This window comes from Electrona antarctica (genome assembly GCF_951216825.1).
Source record: "Electrona antarctica genome assembly, chromosome: 5".
In the NCBI taxonomy this organism is placed as follows: domain Eukaryota; kingdom Metazoa; phylum Chordata; class Actinopteri; order Myctophiformes; family Myctophidae; genus Electrona; species Electrona antarctica.
Window position 1 is genome coordinate 45,970,249 of NC_136810.1, and position 12,770 is coordinate 45,983,018.

General features: G+C 42.4%; 1 protein-coding gene across 3 annotated transcripts in view; it reads right to left on the minus strand.

The window, feature by feature from the left end:
• Positions 1 to 12,205, minus strand: part of sf3b3 (splicing factor 3b, subunit 3) — a 29,804-nt gene extending 17,599 nt beyond the window's left edge. For 2 of the 3 annotated variants that reach the window (XM_079501677.1, XM_079501676.1), the window contains exons 1-15: positions 12,037 to 12,205; positions 11,214 to 11,350; positions 10,058 to 10,213; positions 9,745 to 9,915; positions 9,463 to 9,635; positions 8,711 to 8,852; positions 8,063 to 8,175; positions 7,701 to 7,838; positions 7,364 to 7,467; positions 6,801 to 6,966; positions 6,073 to 6,168; positions 5,536 to 5,608; positions 2,707 to 2,858; positions 555 to 710; positions 128 to 283 (exon numbers count right to left, since the gene is read on the minus strand). In XM_079501677.1, the coding sequence (XP_079357803.1) occupies positions 128 to 283; positions 555 to 710; positions 2,707 to 2,858; positions 5,536 to 5,608; positions 6,073 to 6,168; positions 6,801 to 6,966; positions 7,364 to 7,467; positions 7,701 to 7,838; positions 8,063 to 8,175; positions 8,711 to 8,852; positions 9,463 to 9,635; positions 9,745 to 9,915; positions 10,058 to 10,213; positions 11,214 to 11,283 (1,866 nt within the window). In that variant the 5' untranslated portion in view covers positions 11,284 to 11,350; positions 12,037 to 12,205. Of the gene's footprint in view, positions 1 to 127; positions 284 to 554; positions 711 to 2,706; positions 2,859 to 5,535; positions 5,609 to 6,072; positions 6,169 to 6,800; positions 6,967 to 7,363; positions 7,468 to 7,700; positions 7,839 to 8,062; positions 8,176 to 8,710; positions 8,853 to 9,462; positions 9,636 to 9,744; positions 9,916 to 10,057; positions 10,214 to 11,213; positions 11,351 to 11,879; positions 11,975 to 12,036 lie in introns of those variants that run through there. The other variant, XM_079501678.1, reaches the window with a different exon arrangement.
• Between the last annotated feature and the right edge of the window lie 565 nt (positions 12,206 to 12,770).

A 12,770-nucleotide genomic window follows, 5' to 3' on the forward strand; every position in this document is an offset into this window, starting at 1 on the left:
TTTTTTATTTTATTGATTCTTCCAAGCATCAGATTTTTCTTCCAATCACAGAAGATAAGTTAGAAACTGGCCACTTGTACATAGTAGTGCATGTATATGATGTGTCTTTGCGTTTGCATGCTCGTACCGAGGGGTCCAGTGAGATGATGCGGACAGTATTGTCGACCAGTCCCACGGCCAGGAAGCGCGAGCGTTGCTCTCCGGGAGGAACATTGGCGAGGCTCATGCACACCACATCTGCAGACATCTCTTTCCTCTCTGTGTACTCATTCAGCTGCCCTGACTGGGAATAGGGAGAAGGGAATGGGAGGACACACACCATTTCAGAAATGTTTCTTTTCAGTCACCTCTTTTAATCTATTAAAAAAGAGAAGAGGCAGTTGCAGCAGGAACGAAAGACGCGAAATTGCACGCACTGTTTAGATGAGAACTGAGAAGATGGAAATCTTTTCTGTGGTGAGAGAGAACACAAATGGACGAAAACATAGTCCCGCCCGGCCTGGCGAAGACAATGGAACTACCATGTTGTATGCTTGCTGGTGTATGTCTCTTACCGGGTCCATCTCAAAGTAGACAAGCTCTCCACCGGTGAGAGCGATGACCACCTGCCGCTGGTTCACAGCACAGCGGACGATGGTCTTTTTCCCAGGTGTCTTCCATTCGTTCACACGCTTGTCGGCTCTGATATGACGGATGCCATCTGGGTAAACCTAAAAAAGAACGAGCATTCCGATTATTAAAAGCTGCCATGAGGAAATACTGAGCTACAGAAGGAAGACCTGAATTCTGGCCAGCAGGACGAAGACCTGAATTCTGCCCATCAGCACACAGCAACCTAGTTCACCCGTGTCCCTGTGATAAATAATGATCATTAAATCAGCGGCAGTGGCTCGGGGGTAGAGTAGCCGGTTGAACAGCAGGTTCGGAAAACCGTGAGGTTCCCAGTTTGAACGTGGGCTCCCCCAGAGTTAGTGTTGAAGTGTCCTTGGCAAGACACTGAACACCTAATTGCTCCTGATGTACAGGTTGGTGCCTTGCATGGTTTCCGCCGCCATTGGTGTATGAATGGGTGAATGTAATGCACAATCTATGTAAAGCATTTGCATCTATATAAATGCACCTAATTCTGCTCCTGTTACACACGTTCTGACATCGTGCACGTGCAGATTTCCTCAGCAGAAAACCCCTGGCTTCTTCTTTGTACTTTAAAAATCAATGTGCCAGGTGCAGGCGCATGATAAAATACCATCATCCCAAATACATCTTATTACATTTAATCATCGACAAATGTTGGTAATAGTGTGATGTCAATGAGCATGATGTCAATGAGCTATGCTATACCATGACAGTAAAGAGGGCAATGTGTGAACAACTCTTCCCTTCCACTTCCCCGTCTGTGCTGGCAATTTGTTAATTTTATAGCTGGCAATATATATACTGGTATTGCAGTGCTGTGTGAACATAGCTTATGTGCTGTGAAATTTCTATGGTTTAAACTAATGGAGACGACAAAGAGAAGGCCTCAACCAAATCCATATAATAGTTGGACTGCATTAAGCCATCCAAAAACTATTTGTCTAGGGGCTCAATTCGGCAAGACTGAGGCATGATTTAAAAGTGGTTCCCAATTCTCGTTTTTAATGATTCAATGTGTCATTTCACTCTCCACGTTCCTATAATGAAAGCTCAACTAATAAATCAATGGTGTTGCATGGATTCTCTGATCTGATACATGTAATTAGACCTTCACTAAACCCCACCTAAAAAAAGAGATCCAATCCAATGCTAAATCCAAAGCTTTCGTCACCTCATACAGTTGGAGGCCATCGATATTGTCCTTTTCTTTTTGCTGAGGTTTGGGTGATCTGCGCAAAAGGACAGTTAACCCATTTTGGGCGGGAACCCCTTTTGGTGTTTTAAACATTGTTATAATTTAGCTATTGAAAAATAGCAGATCTACAAGCTCATAGCGCGCTACCGAGTGGCGCGCTACGAGCTTGTAGGTCTGCTATTTTTGAAAATATTTATTTCAGAAAACTGGAGGATTTAGAAGGATTTTTTTAAAATGTTGAGGTCAGGCCTAAATGGGTCAAATGATAAGGGACAATATCGGTGGCACCCAACTGTAGCTGTCAATGTTATTTTGCATGGCTGTGTTGTTGAACACACACAGCTTAACGTCGGGAAAGTTACACGACTGACCCACCCAGGTGATGGCAATAATACTAATCAAAATAGTCTTACCGTGCATTACATAAACTCTGTCGGGTGGTCGTTAAAGTTGATTGTTGGATATTGTTTCTCCCTCGAACATTTCCTCATATTTCTAGTTTATTTAAAAAATGTCATGCACATTTGTACAGTGCATAGCCTACTGCAGGCCTTGTTGACTAGATTTAGAAGACATTTTGAAGCTCTTGCTACTGAAATGTTACGCTCTTAGCGTACGCATGTTTCATCACTGAATGATTTTTATGTATGTGATCTATTGCCATGCTTTTGTTTTTGCTTATTGTAAGTGGCTCTGGATTAAGAGCGTCTGCTAAATGCCTAAATTGTAAATTCTAAATTGAAATGATTCATTATTTATATGGAGAAATCCCATCATTTAACATGCATCTCAATGGGTGGACACTTTGAGTGGGTGGGGCTTAGCGAAGGGCTATCTATCATTAGCCCTAGCCCTTGAAGGGACTTTTGGCTGACCTGAACCAGAGCGTCTTCACCGAGCAGGGAGCAGGACAGAGTGGGAGTGGTCCCCAGGAAACCAGAGTCTGTCACTTCCTCTACGGTCTCCCCGATGGACAGGACCAGGGTGGCGTTGACGAAAGACACGATGATGTAGGCGTCAAACTCATCTGATGGCAGAGAGAGGGAAGGAGACAGTGTTAACAGAAACGGTGTTAATAGTCTTAATAAAAGTCATGGCGGCGATGTCTTGAATTAGTAATGGAAGGCAACAAATCATCATAACGGGGCTGTTCACACTGAGCACTATATATATATATATATATATATATATATATATATATATATATATATATACACATATACATATACATATATATATATATATATATATATATACACACACACACACACACACACACACACAGTCACACACACACACACCAACTATTAAAAAATATATACAATGGTGACGATATAGTTATAGTGCCTTGTATCATAAAATGCAGCTATGCAAAGTTTCAGCCAAATCCAATCTGGGATGTGAATAAAAGCCAAACAGACAAAAGCAACTTAAAAAAATGATTTATACTGTATAATTTCAAGAATGTGTCTGCAAGAGACAAATTAACTGCTACGTGTTGGACGTAAGTACACCAACACACAAGAAGTAACAGAGAACTGGTCTTTTTTTTTGAGTGATGTTAAAGTGTTGTGGAAACTGATTTCTTCGCAGACACAATTTCATCCATGCTAATCAGTACAGTAATTCTAAGCACAGAATTCTATACATGTATTTTTAATATGTTTAACCCATTTAGGCCTGACCTCAAAAATTCAAAAAAGAAATTCAAAAATAGCAGACCTACAAGCTCGTAGCGCGCCACTCGGTGGCGCACTATGAGATTGTAGATCTGCTATTTTTCAATAGCTAAATTATAACAATGTTTAAAACACCAAAAGGGTTCCCGCCAAAATGGGTTAATAATAAATGGGACCAAACCAAACCCCACTTGAATTGTAAGAAGTACCCTCTGTACTCATTTGAATTGTGTTCCGCTTGATGCAGAGCAGGATCATTTCCTTTGTTGGCATTACTATTTGATACAAAGGCCCAGGGAAGCAAAACTGTGCTGAGTTTGTACAGATGCTTCAGACGTTTGTGGTTCACTGATTTTTGACTGTCCTACTTTAGCTGGCAGAGACCTGCTCCCAGGGCAGTACTGTGTTAGTACTGTAGGTGTGTGCGATCTAGATTCGCTCATGCAAACTCATTTAAAGAAAATTGCAAGAATCTTGCAGAATTGGTTGGCTGTCCAGTTCATAGTTAACTCTTATAAAGCACTTTGATGTTGTCTGTTTAAAGCCACAGTAGTCACAAATATTTGCATGGAAATAATGAGAATCGTGTAAGAATCGTGATCTCGCCCAGGCGGTGGCGTAACCGTCTGGGCACCCGACTGGTAATCCAGTCGCAGTGTGCCGCGGGTTCGACTCCCGAGCCCGACACGGCCTTTACTGCATGTCTTCCCCCATCTCTCTCCCGTTTCCTGTCAGCCTACTGTCTGTCCCTTCAAAAACCAATAAAAGGCGTAAGCCGCAAAAAAATATCTAAAAAAAAATAATAATCGTGATCTCAATTCCTGTCGAGGAAAATCGAGATTCACATTTGAGCAAGAATCGTGCAGCACTAATATGAACAAAAATTATAGGAAATACTATTCAAAACAGGGGGTAGAGAAAGGGAGCGATGGAGGGGTTTTTTTCTGTTTCTTTTTGTCCTTCATTCTGACGGCACTGGCAGTCCTGATAAACCCTCTGTAACTTGAATCAAAGAAAGTCGGTGGATTGGAACATGACCAAACTCTTGGCTGCTCTAGCAGTTTCCCCAGTTACTGTGGAACGGGGAGGGACTAAAACACATGAAATCATGAAGTTACTGAATCTGCACCAAAGCAATAACATTCGAGCGAGTGGTGCAACAGCACCCCCTATTGGTACTCTAAACATCGGGACACAGGGACAGTGTTAGCCTGGCTAATAAGCCAGACTCAAATCACACTGTCGTGTGGTATTTGAGTCTGGAGATGCTGTGTATGGATCTTGTTTCCCGGGGGGCGGATTCAAACATTTTCTCTTTGACGCAATTGGTCAGAGCTACTGTCAGTCAAAGGTCTCAAGCATTGAACGTCACTGTACCAAAGCCCGCCCATATTGCATACCGTGTCCCGATTGGCCACACCAGTTCTCTGGTGTAGGAAATGGGCGTACAATTGAGCCTCTCCAGACCGTAATCCGCCGGCAGGCAATATTTTTTTGCCAACGGCTGATTCGGTCTGGCTTATTAGCCAGGCTAGGACAGTGTCACATAGGTTGGGACATAGGGACAAAGCTGTTCCTTGGAGTGGTTGCACCACTCAAAAACTAAGCGTGGTTCAACAATCTAAAAAAGATAATCATAATTAAAAATACATTTCTTCATTTCTTTGACATTGTATTCCCAAAACACTGTATAGGGCGGCTGTGGCTCAGGAGGTAGAGCAGGTCGTCCAATGATCCATGGGTCGGCGGTTCGAATCCCGGCTCCTCCTGTCTACATGTCGAAGTGTCCTTGGGCAAGACACTGAACCCCAAATTGCTCCCGATGTGCTGGTTGGTACCTTGCATGGCTTCCGCCGCAATCGGTGTATGAATGGGTGAATGTAATGCACAATCTATGTAAAGCGCCTTGGATAAAGGCGCTATATAAATGCACCATTTACCATTTATAAAAGTATGGTTTATTAAAGTGAAATATCACATTATAAAATAGACAAAGTAGAGTTGCAAACACAAATGTCGCTTTACCTTCAACATGTCTGCGGACAGTCCACACAGCATTAGGACTACCGGGCAACTCTGACACAGCCATCTCCGACACCTGAAGAAATACGTCAGGACATTTTGGAGTGACAAAATGGTTATTATTAACTGACCTTAATTCATGTGATGTCCCTTTCCTGATCTATGGAATGTGGTTGGTGTTGTTTGGCATGGTTGTGTCATAGGCATAAACCATAGCAGACCAGACTCATGACACCCCCAGGAGGTTCAATAGTGAACTGCAGCCTATTGTTCTCCACACAGCCTATATGCATGTCAGATTTCAATACTGAAATTAAGTTATTAGATATATACATACAATTACGTTAACACATTTCTGCACGCCATGACATTCAGTAGTCACACGCATGTTTCTAATCTGCACAGCAGGGATGAGAATAATAAATTAAATTCTGAACTCAGGAATTTAATCCAGAACCGTTGATAAAACCTCAACTATGAAACATGGATGCAAGAAGAAAAATAATACATTTCAAAAGATAACTTGACGTTGAGCTGTACCTCCAGACCGTGTCTGAGAACCCTGAGAGTAGACTTGGGTCCTCTTCCACAAGCCACATACAACTGAGGGGTGTCCTCATTGGCCAGATCAGCTATCTGTCAAACACAAGAAACAATCGTATCATCGTATAAACAGTCTGTATTAGGGCTGCATGATTATTTTTTACACAGACAGAAGAGATCATAGCCTGGGCCGTGGCTCAGCGGTCCAGGCACCTTGGCTGGTAATCCAGTCTGGCAGTGTGCCGCGGGTTCGACTCCCGATCCCGACAGCCTTTACTGCATGTCATCCCCCCATCTCTCTCCCCATTTCCTGTCAGCCTACTGTCTGTCCCTCCATAAAAATATATAAAATAAAGGCGAAAGCCACAAAAAAAAACATTAAAAAAATTAAAAAAAAGAAGAGATCATAGCAAAACAAAGACGAGAACGGACTAAATGCTGGTGCTGTGGAGAACAAAATGAACAGGTGAGCCGCACCTGACAGGACATGATGGGAGACAGGTTCTCCTGTTCGTCCACCAGCACCAGGTTCTACGCACCTGACAGGACATGATGGGAGACAGGTTCTCCTGTTCGTCCACCAGCACCAGGTTCTACGCACCTGACAGGACATGATGGGAGACAGGTTCTCCTGTTCGTCCACCAGCACCAGGTTCTACGCACCTGACAGGACATGATGGGAGACAGGTTCTCCTGTTCGTCCACCAGCACCAGGTTCTACGCACCTGACAGGACATGATGGGAGACAGGTTCTCCTGTTCGTCCACCAGCACCAGGTTCTTCAGAGGCCGGGGCTGGAAGAAGAAGGTGTCTCCCTCCTCCAGTGGCATGGCAGACGAGAACTCTGGTTCCTCGTCATCATCGCCCAGGTGGGCGATCTGGTATAGGTAACTATAGAAACAATAAAAATCACACCCGTGTGAACTGAGTGGTGTAAGGTCTTATAGCCTGTCTGACGTAATGAAATCACACCCAGGTGAACTGGGTGAACATAGCAACCATGCTCATTTTTTGAGCACAGACAGACTAACAAAGCCAGTTGTAGGTGTGGTTTACACCACTCAAAAAAGGGAAAGGGGAAGCGATAGAATGTGAGATGGAGAGCAAAAGATAAAATAGAGAAGAGCATGTAGGGACAGTTATTTTGGGGTGGAACGCAAGCACAGAAACGCTCTCTGCATAGACCAATCTTAAATGACTACAACCATCAAGGGAATTGCATGCATGTAAAGATACATAATGTGTCAGGAAGCAATGGAGTACGAGTCAAAAACAGACAGACACTTACTGGTTACCAAACTCAGATGACACAAACAGGAATCCAGTCTTCAAAACACACATGGCTGTTGCCACAGGAATTGTGTCGAAGTACTTCATCCTGATTTCTGTTACCTACGAAACACCACATACTGGTTTAGATAAATGCAGTACAATTTAGAATTAAGCCGCAGAATAAGCCTCTTCCCAAAGTTATTTAATTCCAAAAGGCGGTTCACAGGGTTCAAATTTGACCACTGATTATCTAATGTTCCAACACTAGTCTGTATCCTTTATCCATTCACCACCTTTCCTCCTCTCCCCCCCCTCACCCCCCTCCCTCCCTCCCTCCCTCCCTCCCTCCTCACCATCTCTTCATCCGTTTCCAGGGTAACTTTAAAGATGTCTCCTTGCTCAGTCTGAGCCAAGAAAAAGAACATGGTCTTGGTCTTGTGGGTGGCCGAGCAGACAAATATCATCCCACGCTCTGGGTCATCCAGATCATTCTGTGGAGGAAACAAGTAAAGGAGGAGAGGAAAAGAAAGCCATAGTCAACCCAGAGAAAATGTGAATAGGAATTGAACAGGCTAATCGTGCAAATTGCTACCAGACACAAATGGCAATTAGTTTACACACTTGGGGGCACATGAAGCTACATTGGGCCATGTATTGCAACTGTCAGTTCATATGTGGAGGTGTTGGATGGTATGTGTTTGTAGTCGGGCCTCACCCTACGACGTGGGATGGGACAGCGGATGTCAGGCTGGTCTCCAAAGTTCTTGTAGGTGATGTAGTTTTCAGAGCAGATCAGAACTCCACTGGGCCCGTCAGAACCACCAGGGACTAGAGCGGAGAAGAAATAGGGCTCATCATGTGGCCTATGTTTCCAAGATAATTTAAGCTTTCGGTACATGAAAAGGAACATGCAGATCAGACGGCTTCTGCAACCAAAGCCCTGTTGGCTACGATATCATTTACATAAAATAAAGTCAAATAAAATGGAAAAAAATGGTATGCATCACAAATTGGAAGAAAATATGATTTTATATAGTTAATGACTATATAGGTTGTAATATTACATAATTATATCATCGCTGATTGGTGGAAACCTTGCATGTCCAAAACCATTGCTTTTCAGGAAATGTACATTTCCTCTAGTATTGAACACCACCTTCAAAAAAAGAAGTATAAAATAGGGCAGACATTTATGGGGGAAAAAAATTAAAGAATAAGGAGAATAAGAATTTTGCCCGACAGCGACAATAACATCTATATTATATATATATTGCAAATTATAGCAAGATTTCACAACTACTACCCACATTTGGTGAAAACCCAGAACTTAATATGCATGCATGAGCACTGCTCAGCTCCTTACCAGTGATGAGGAAGTTTCCGTGCTCTTCCAGGGCCTCGCTGTACTTTCGGACTACGTGGTTCAGACCCAGGTCCAGCTCGTAAAAGGTCAGCGTCTGCTGAGTGTTGGCCGCTGCCTCTCCTGTGGGATCATTGTCGGCTTCCTGAAAAGGTCACATATAGGAGGGCATGGTCTCAGCAATAAGAGGGAATGGGCCCCATACAGGTCTATAACTCTGCAAGTGTACATTCTCAGAGTGTATTAAATTGTTTATAGGATCAAGATAAGTAAATATATGATAACCCTTCCACAGCAGTAGCTTTTTCATATTTATCACACATTTTGTAATTTTCACGTACAGTAGGCATATACGTGATAGGTACAAATTAAATAATAGTTATCACCATGAAACTTCCATAATTGATTACTTACATGAAGACAATGATTTATTGTATTACACATTTTCTGAAATTGTATATTTAAATATACAAATTAGGCATTATGTAGGAAAAAGCTACTACTGTGGAAGGGTTATCATATTCATTTACTTATATTGTCAATTTAAGTATGGTATAGGTATGGTTTTGCCCACACAATTCATAATTAACGTTTCTGTATCCAACATGTACACCAAGTGTCTTGAAGAATTATAGCTAAATGCGCATGTTTCAGTCTCGTGGTCATGTATATAAGGCTCCATATTTTAGTAATTCCATGCAATTACATTTAGGGTGAGGATTACCTATTGCTATTATTTTGTGCACACACCGTACCTCATAATCCATTTCCAGACAGGCAAACATGGGGTTCTCAAAGCCTACATCCACTCCTACCACATGGTAGACCAGTGTGTTTGCTTTATGGGCCTCCAGTGGGGACGAGATGGTCAGTCTGGCTGCTGCATCTCTGTTCAGAATATATACCAACTTCTGTTTCTCTGTGGCTCCTGCACAGAAAGACAGAGTGAGGGAAGGAGAAAGACAATATGAATGATTTCTATTTTTTCTTTTCAACCTCTCGTCGCTTAAGTTACCCAAGTATGTTACGTTTTGTACCTATCATGACAGCTCTGCCTTTTGGATCAACGGCGAGAAACTGCCCGGGGACGATGCGCCGGCAGCCACTCTTCCCAAAGGTTTCCTGGTGGATCTTCTCAAACATGTTCTTGGAGGGATGGTACTCCAGGATGACAATTCGACCACTGTCACTGCCCACCACAATGTAGTCTTCATAGCACAGGGCAGAGTGAGAGAGTGAATGAGAGAGATAGAGAACATATGCTGTCCACCCAAATGGTTTAACAAAATAAAGCTGGTTCCTAAATAGTTATGGTGGAATTGGGTCACAACAAGATGTGCTCCTACACACCTTTGGTTCCTCCAGTGAGTCTGAATGCCATCAGCGACCTTATGATACCAAACACCTCCATGGTGAGCAGAGTGTGAACCTTGCCCGTGTTAGCATCTGGACGCAGCAGCTCAATGATCTTCCCCCGGGAAACGACAATCTCCTGCATCTTGGTTCCTACCGAGAGACACAAGCATTAGCGTAGAACAGATATCAACCAACAGAGCGCCGAAGTCTGACGTAATTTCACATCCTACCTGGTTTGTTTTCCCCCCCATTCTGAATTCCCAGACTTTATTATTGTGTTAATTGCGTCAAATAAGAACTGTGTTCCAAAGATAAACAAATGATCCTGACACTCATATATCAACTGACTGTGAGAAAACGGTAATGTTACTGATGCCAAATTAGTTACATTTTCGCTAGACACCACCCCGACAATATCGCCTAGAAGACCACAATGCTTACGAGAGGATTTTAAGATGAACCGAGCCACCCAATGTTATTCTCCATAGAGAAATGACTTCCGCAAACCAGGGAAAGAGCGAGTGACGTCACGCCAGGACGCCAGATATTCTATAACCACCTTACACTACTGACAGCAATGTTGTGTGCTATAATTCACATAGGGTTGTGGATGCACGTGGTCTAGAGCAATCCTACTGTACATGCAAGCACACACCGACAGACGAAAAGAAACTGCAAATCAAACTGATCCCCATTCTTCTGCAAACCTTCAGCTGACAATGGACATTTTGTTTAGCAATTGGCAGCTTAAATTGCATACCAGTGGATAATTAGTAATTACCGTACACAAGAAAGCTGATTACACAACAAAAACTAGAAAGGTGTGATTGCACAGACGCGAGTCGTGACGAAACCACTGGGAACTGAATTCCATTTTACCATTTATATTAGATTGTGAATGTCATGTGAAGCATGACAACAGTGTGTGAAGCAAGACCAAAAGCTTCACTTTTCTGTTGTGCAAAAGTACACAAAAAGCAGGTTCACTTTGCTGCCAAAAGATTCTCGGACAGAGAACAATAGTGTGCTGCTTACAGCAACCACACTAATAAGTCAGAGGAACAATTGATGATATAGATGAACACAGACATAGGCATGGACTAAATTAAGAAGGCCCACACATTCTCACATGTGTGTGATGTGATCTTACCTGAGAAGTTGCCATGAATGGCATGTGTGATGCCAGTGGCCCTCTGCAGGGTGAGGTTGTAAAGAAACATGGCTGCCTGTCGACAGGTTCCTCAGGTAGTGCCGTTTAGAGAGCCCTCAGCTCACCTCAAACTAAAGCTAAACAAGGGGGTGAAACATATACATACTGATATAATGAAATGAATGTTACAAAAATGCCTCCAGTTCACAGTTTAATATACATATAAAATATCCAAAGTATAGGGAGAATTGCTATGTAAAATAATTGCTCGTGTGTACCAATGAACTTACGAATGTAAACAGTAGCATTTAAGGCATTAGCAAGTGGCTAGCCAAGGGATTCTGTTTTAAGGTTTCTTGACTGCTAAGGTGTACACACTAGGCACTGTTTATGTTCTAGTTTTTAAATTGACTAACATTCCAATGATACTGTATACATTGAATTCCCAGTTAGCTCCGTTAGTACTAAGCAGGCTACGATAACAGTTAGCTGCCTGACTGACTGAGCTAGCTTGCATGCTAGCTACACATTACCAACACAATAGTATTCCATTCCAATTTCCAAATATGCCATACAAGGGGTCTGCAGGCAGATGGCTAGTTCTAGGCTCGATGGTGTATATTAATTTCGCACTAATACTTGTTTAAATGATGTCAAAACACTCGCCAGCAGCTGGTTTCCCATTCATTCAAAGTGCCACTTCTCATTGATACATCCTTGCAGTTTCGAGCTACATTATCGACTGTCGGGTAACAAACGAAGCGTGCATATAAACACCCTGTGGTTCATTGAGATGTGTAGGTGCTAATAAAAGATGCTTTACCACTTTTGGAAATACGATGATTCCGATATCGAGTGGATTAAGATGTAGAATGTTCAGTTTTCAAACTACTTTGTAAGTGAACGATGAGCCGCCGTTTGTGTTGCGGGGTCCTGCGTCTCTGTGACAAAGCGTCATAGTGTAAGGTGTTGCCAGGTTTTGCGAGAGAAACAAGCAAAAATGTCTTCGAAAACAAGCCCAAAAGAAGCGAGCGGAGAGTACTTCGCCCTTTAATTTTGCTTTAAACATGTACATACTGTACATGGGCTCTTTGAAAATCTTGTAGAAATTTTGAAAGATTTGGAATATAGAAGAAAAAAAAATTCAACAACACAAATCTACCGGGGTCCCGACCCCCTGTCATTGATAAAAAATGTTTTCAGATAGGGGTCCGCAGACAAATATATATTAATTTGCGGGTCCTTGACTTGAATTGAAAATTAACTTAATGAAGCACTGGTTTAAACAACATTAGGAAACAAGGCCACTACAAATATTTACAAGCAAGCTTGCAGAAAAACTAGCTCAAAGTCGCTTATATAAAGCAGCAACACTGGTAGTCTTCTGTCTTGAGCTTGAGGTAGTTTAGGAAGTGCCTGACAAAAATCTAAGTGTTGTTATAGCACATATTGTACAGTAGATGGGGACAAAGTAACACAGTTTAACCAGACCAAATCGCAAACAATCAGCATTACCATGATTGATTGATTGATTGATTGATTGATTGATTGATTGAT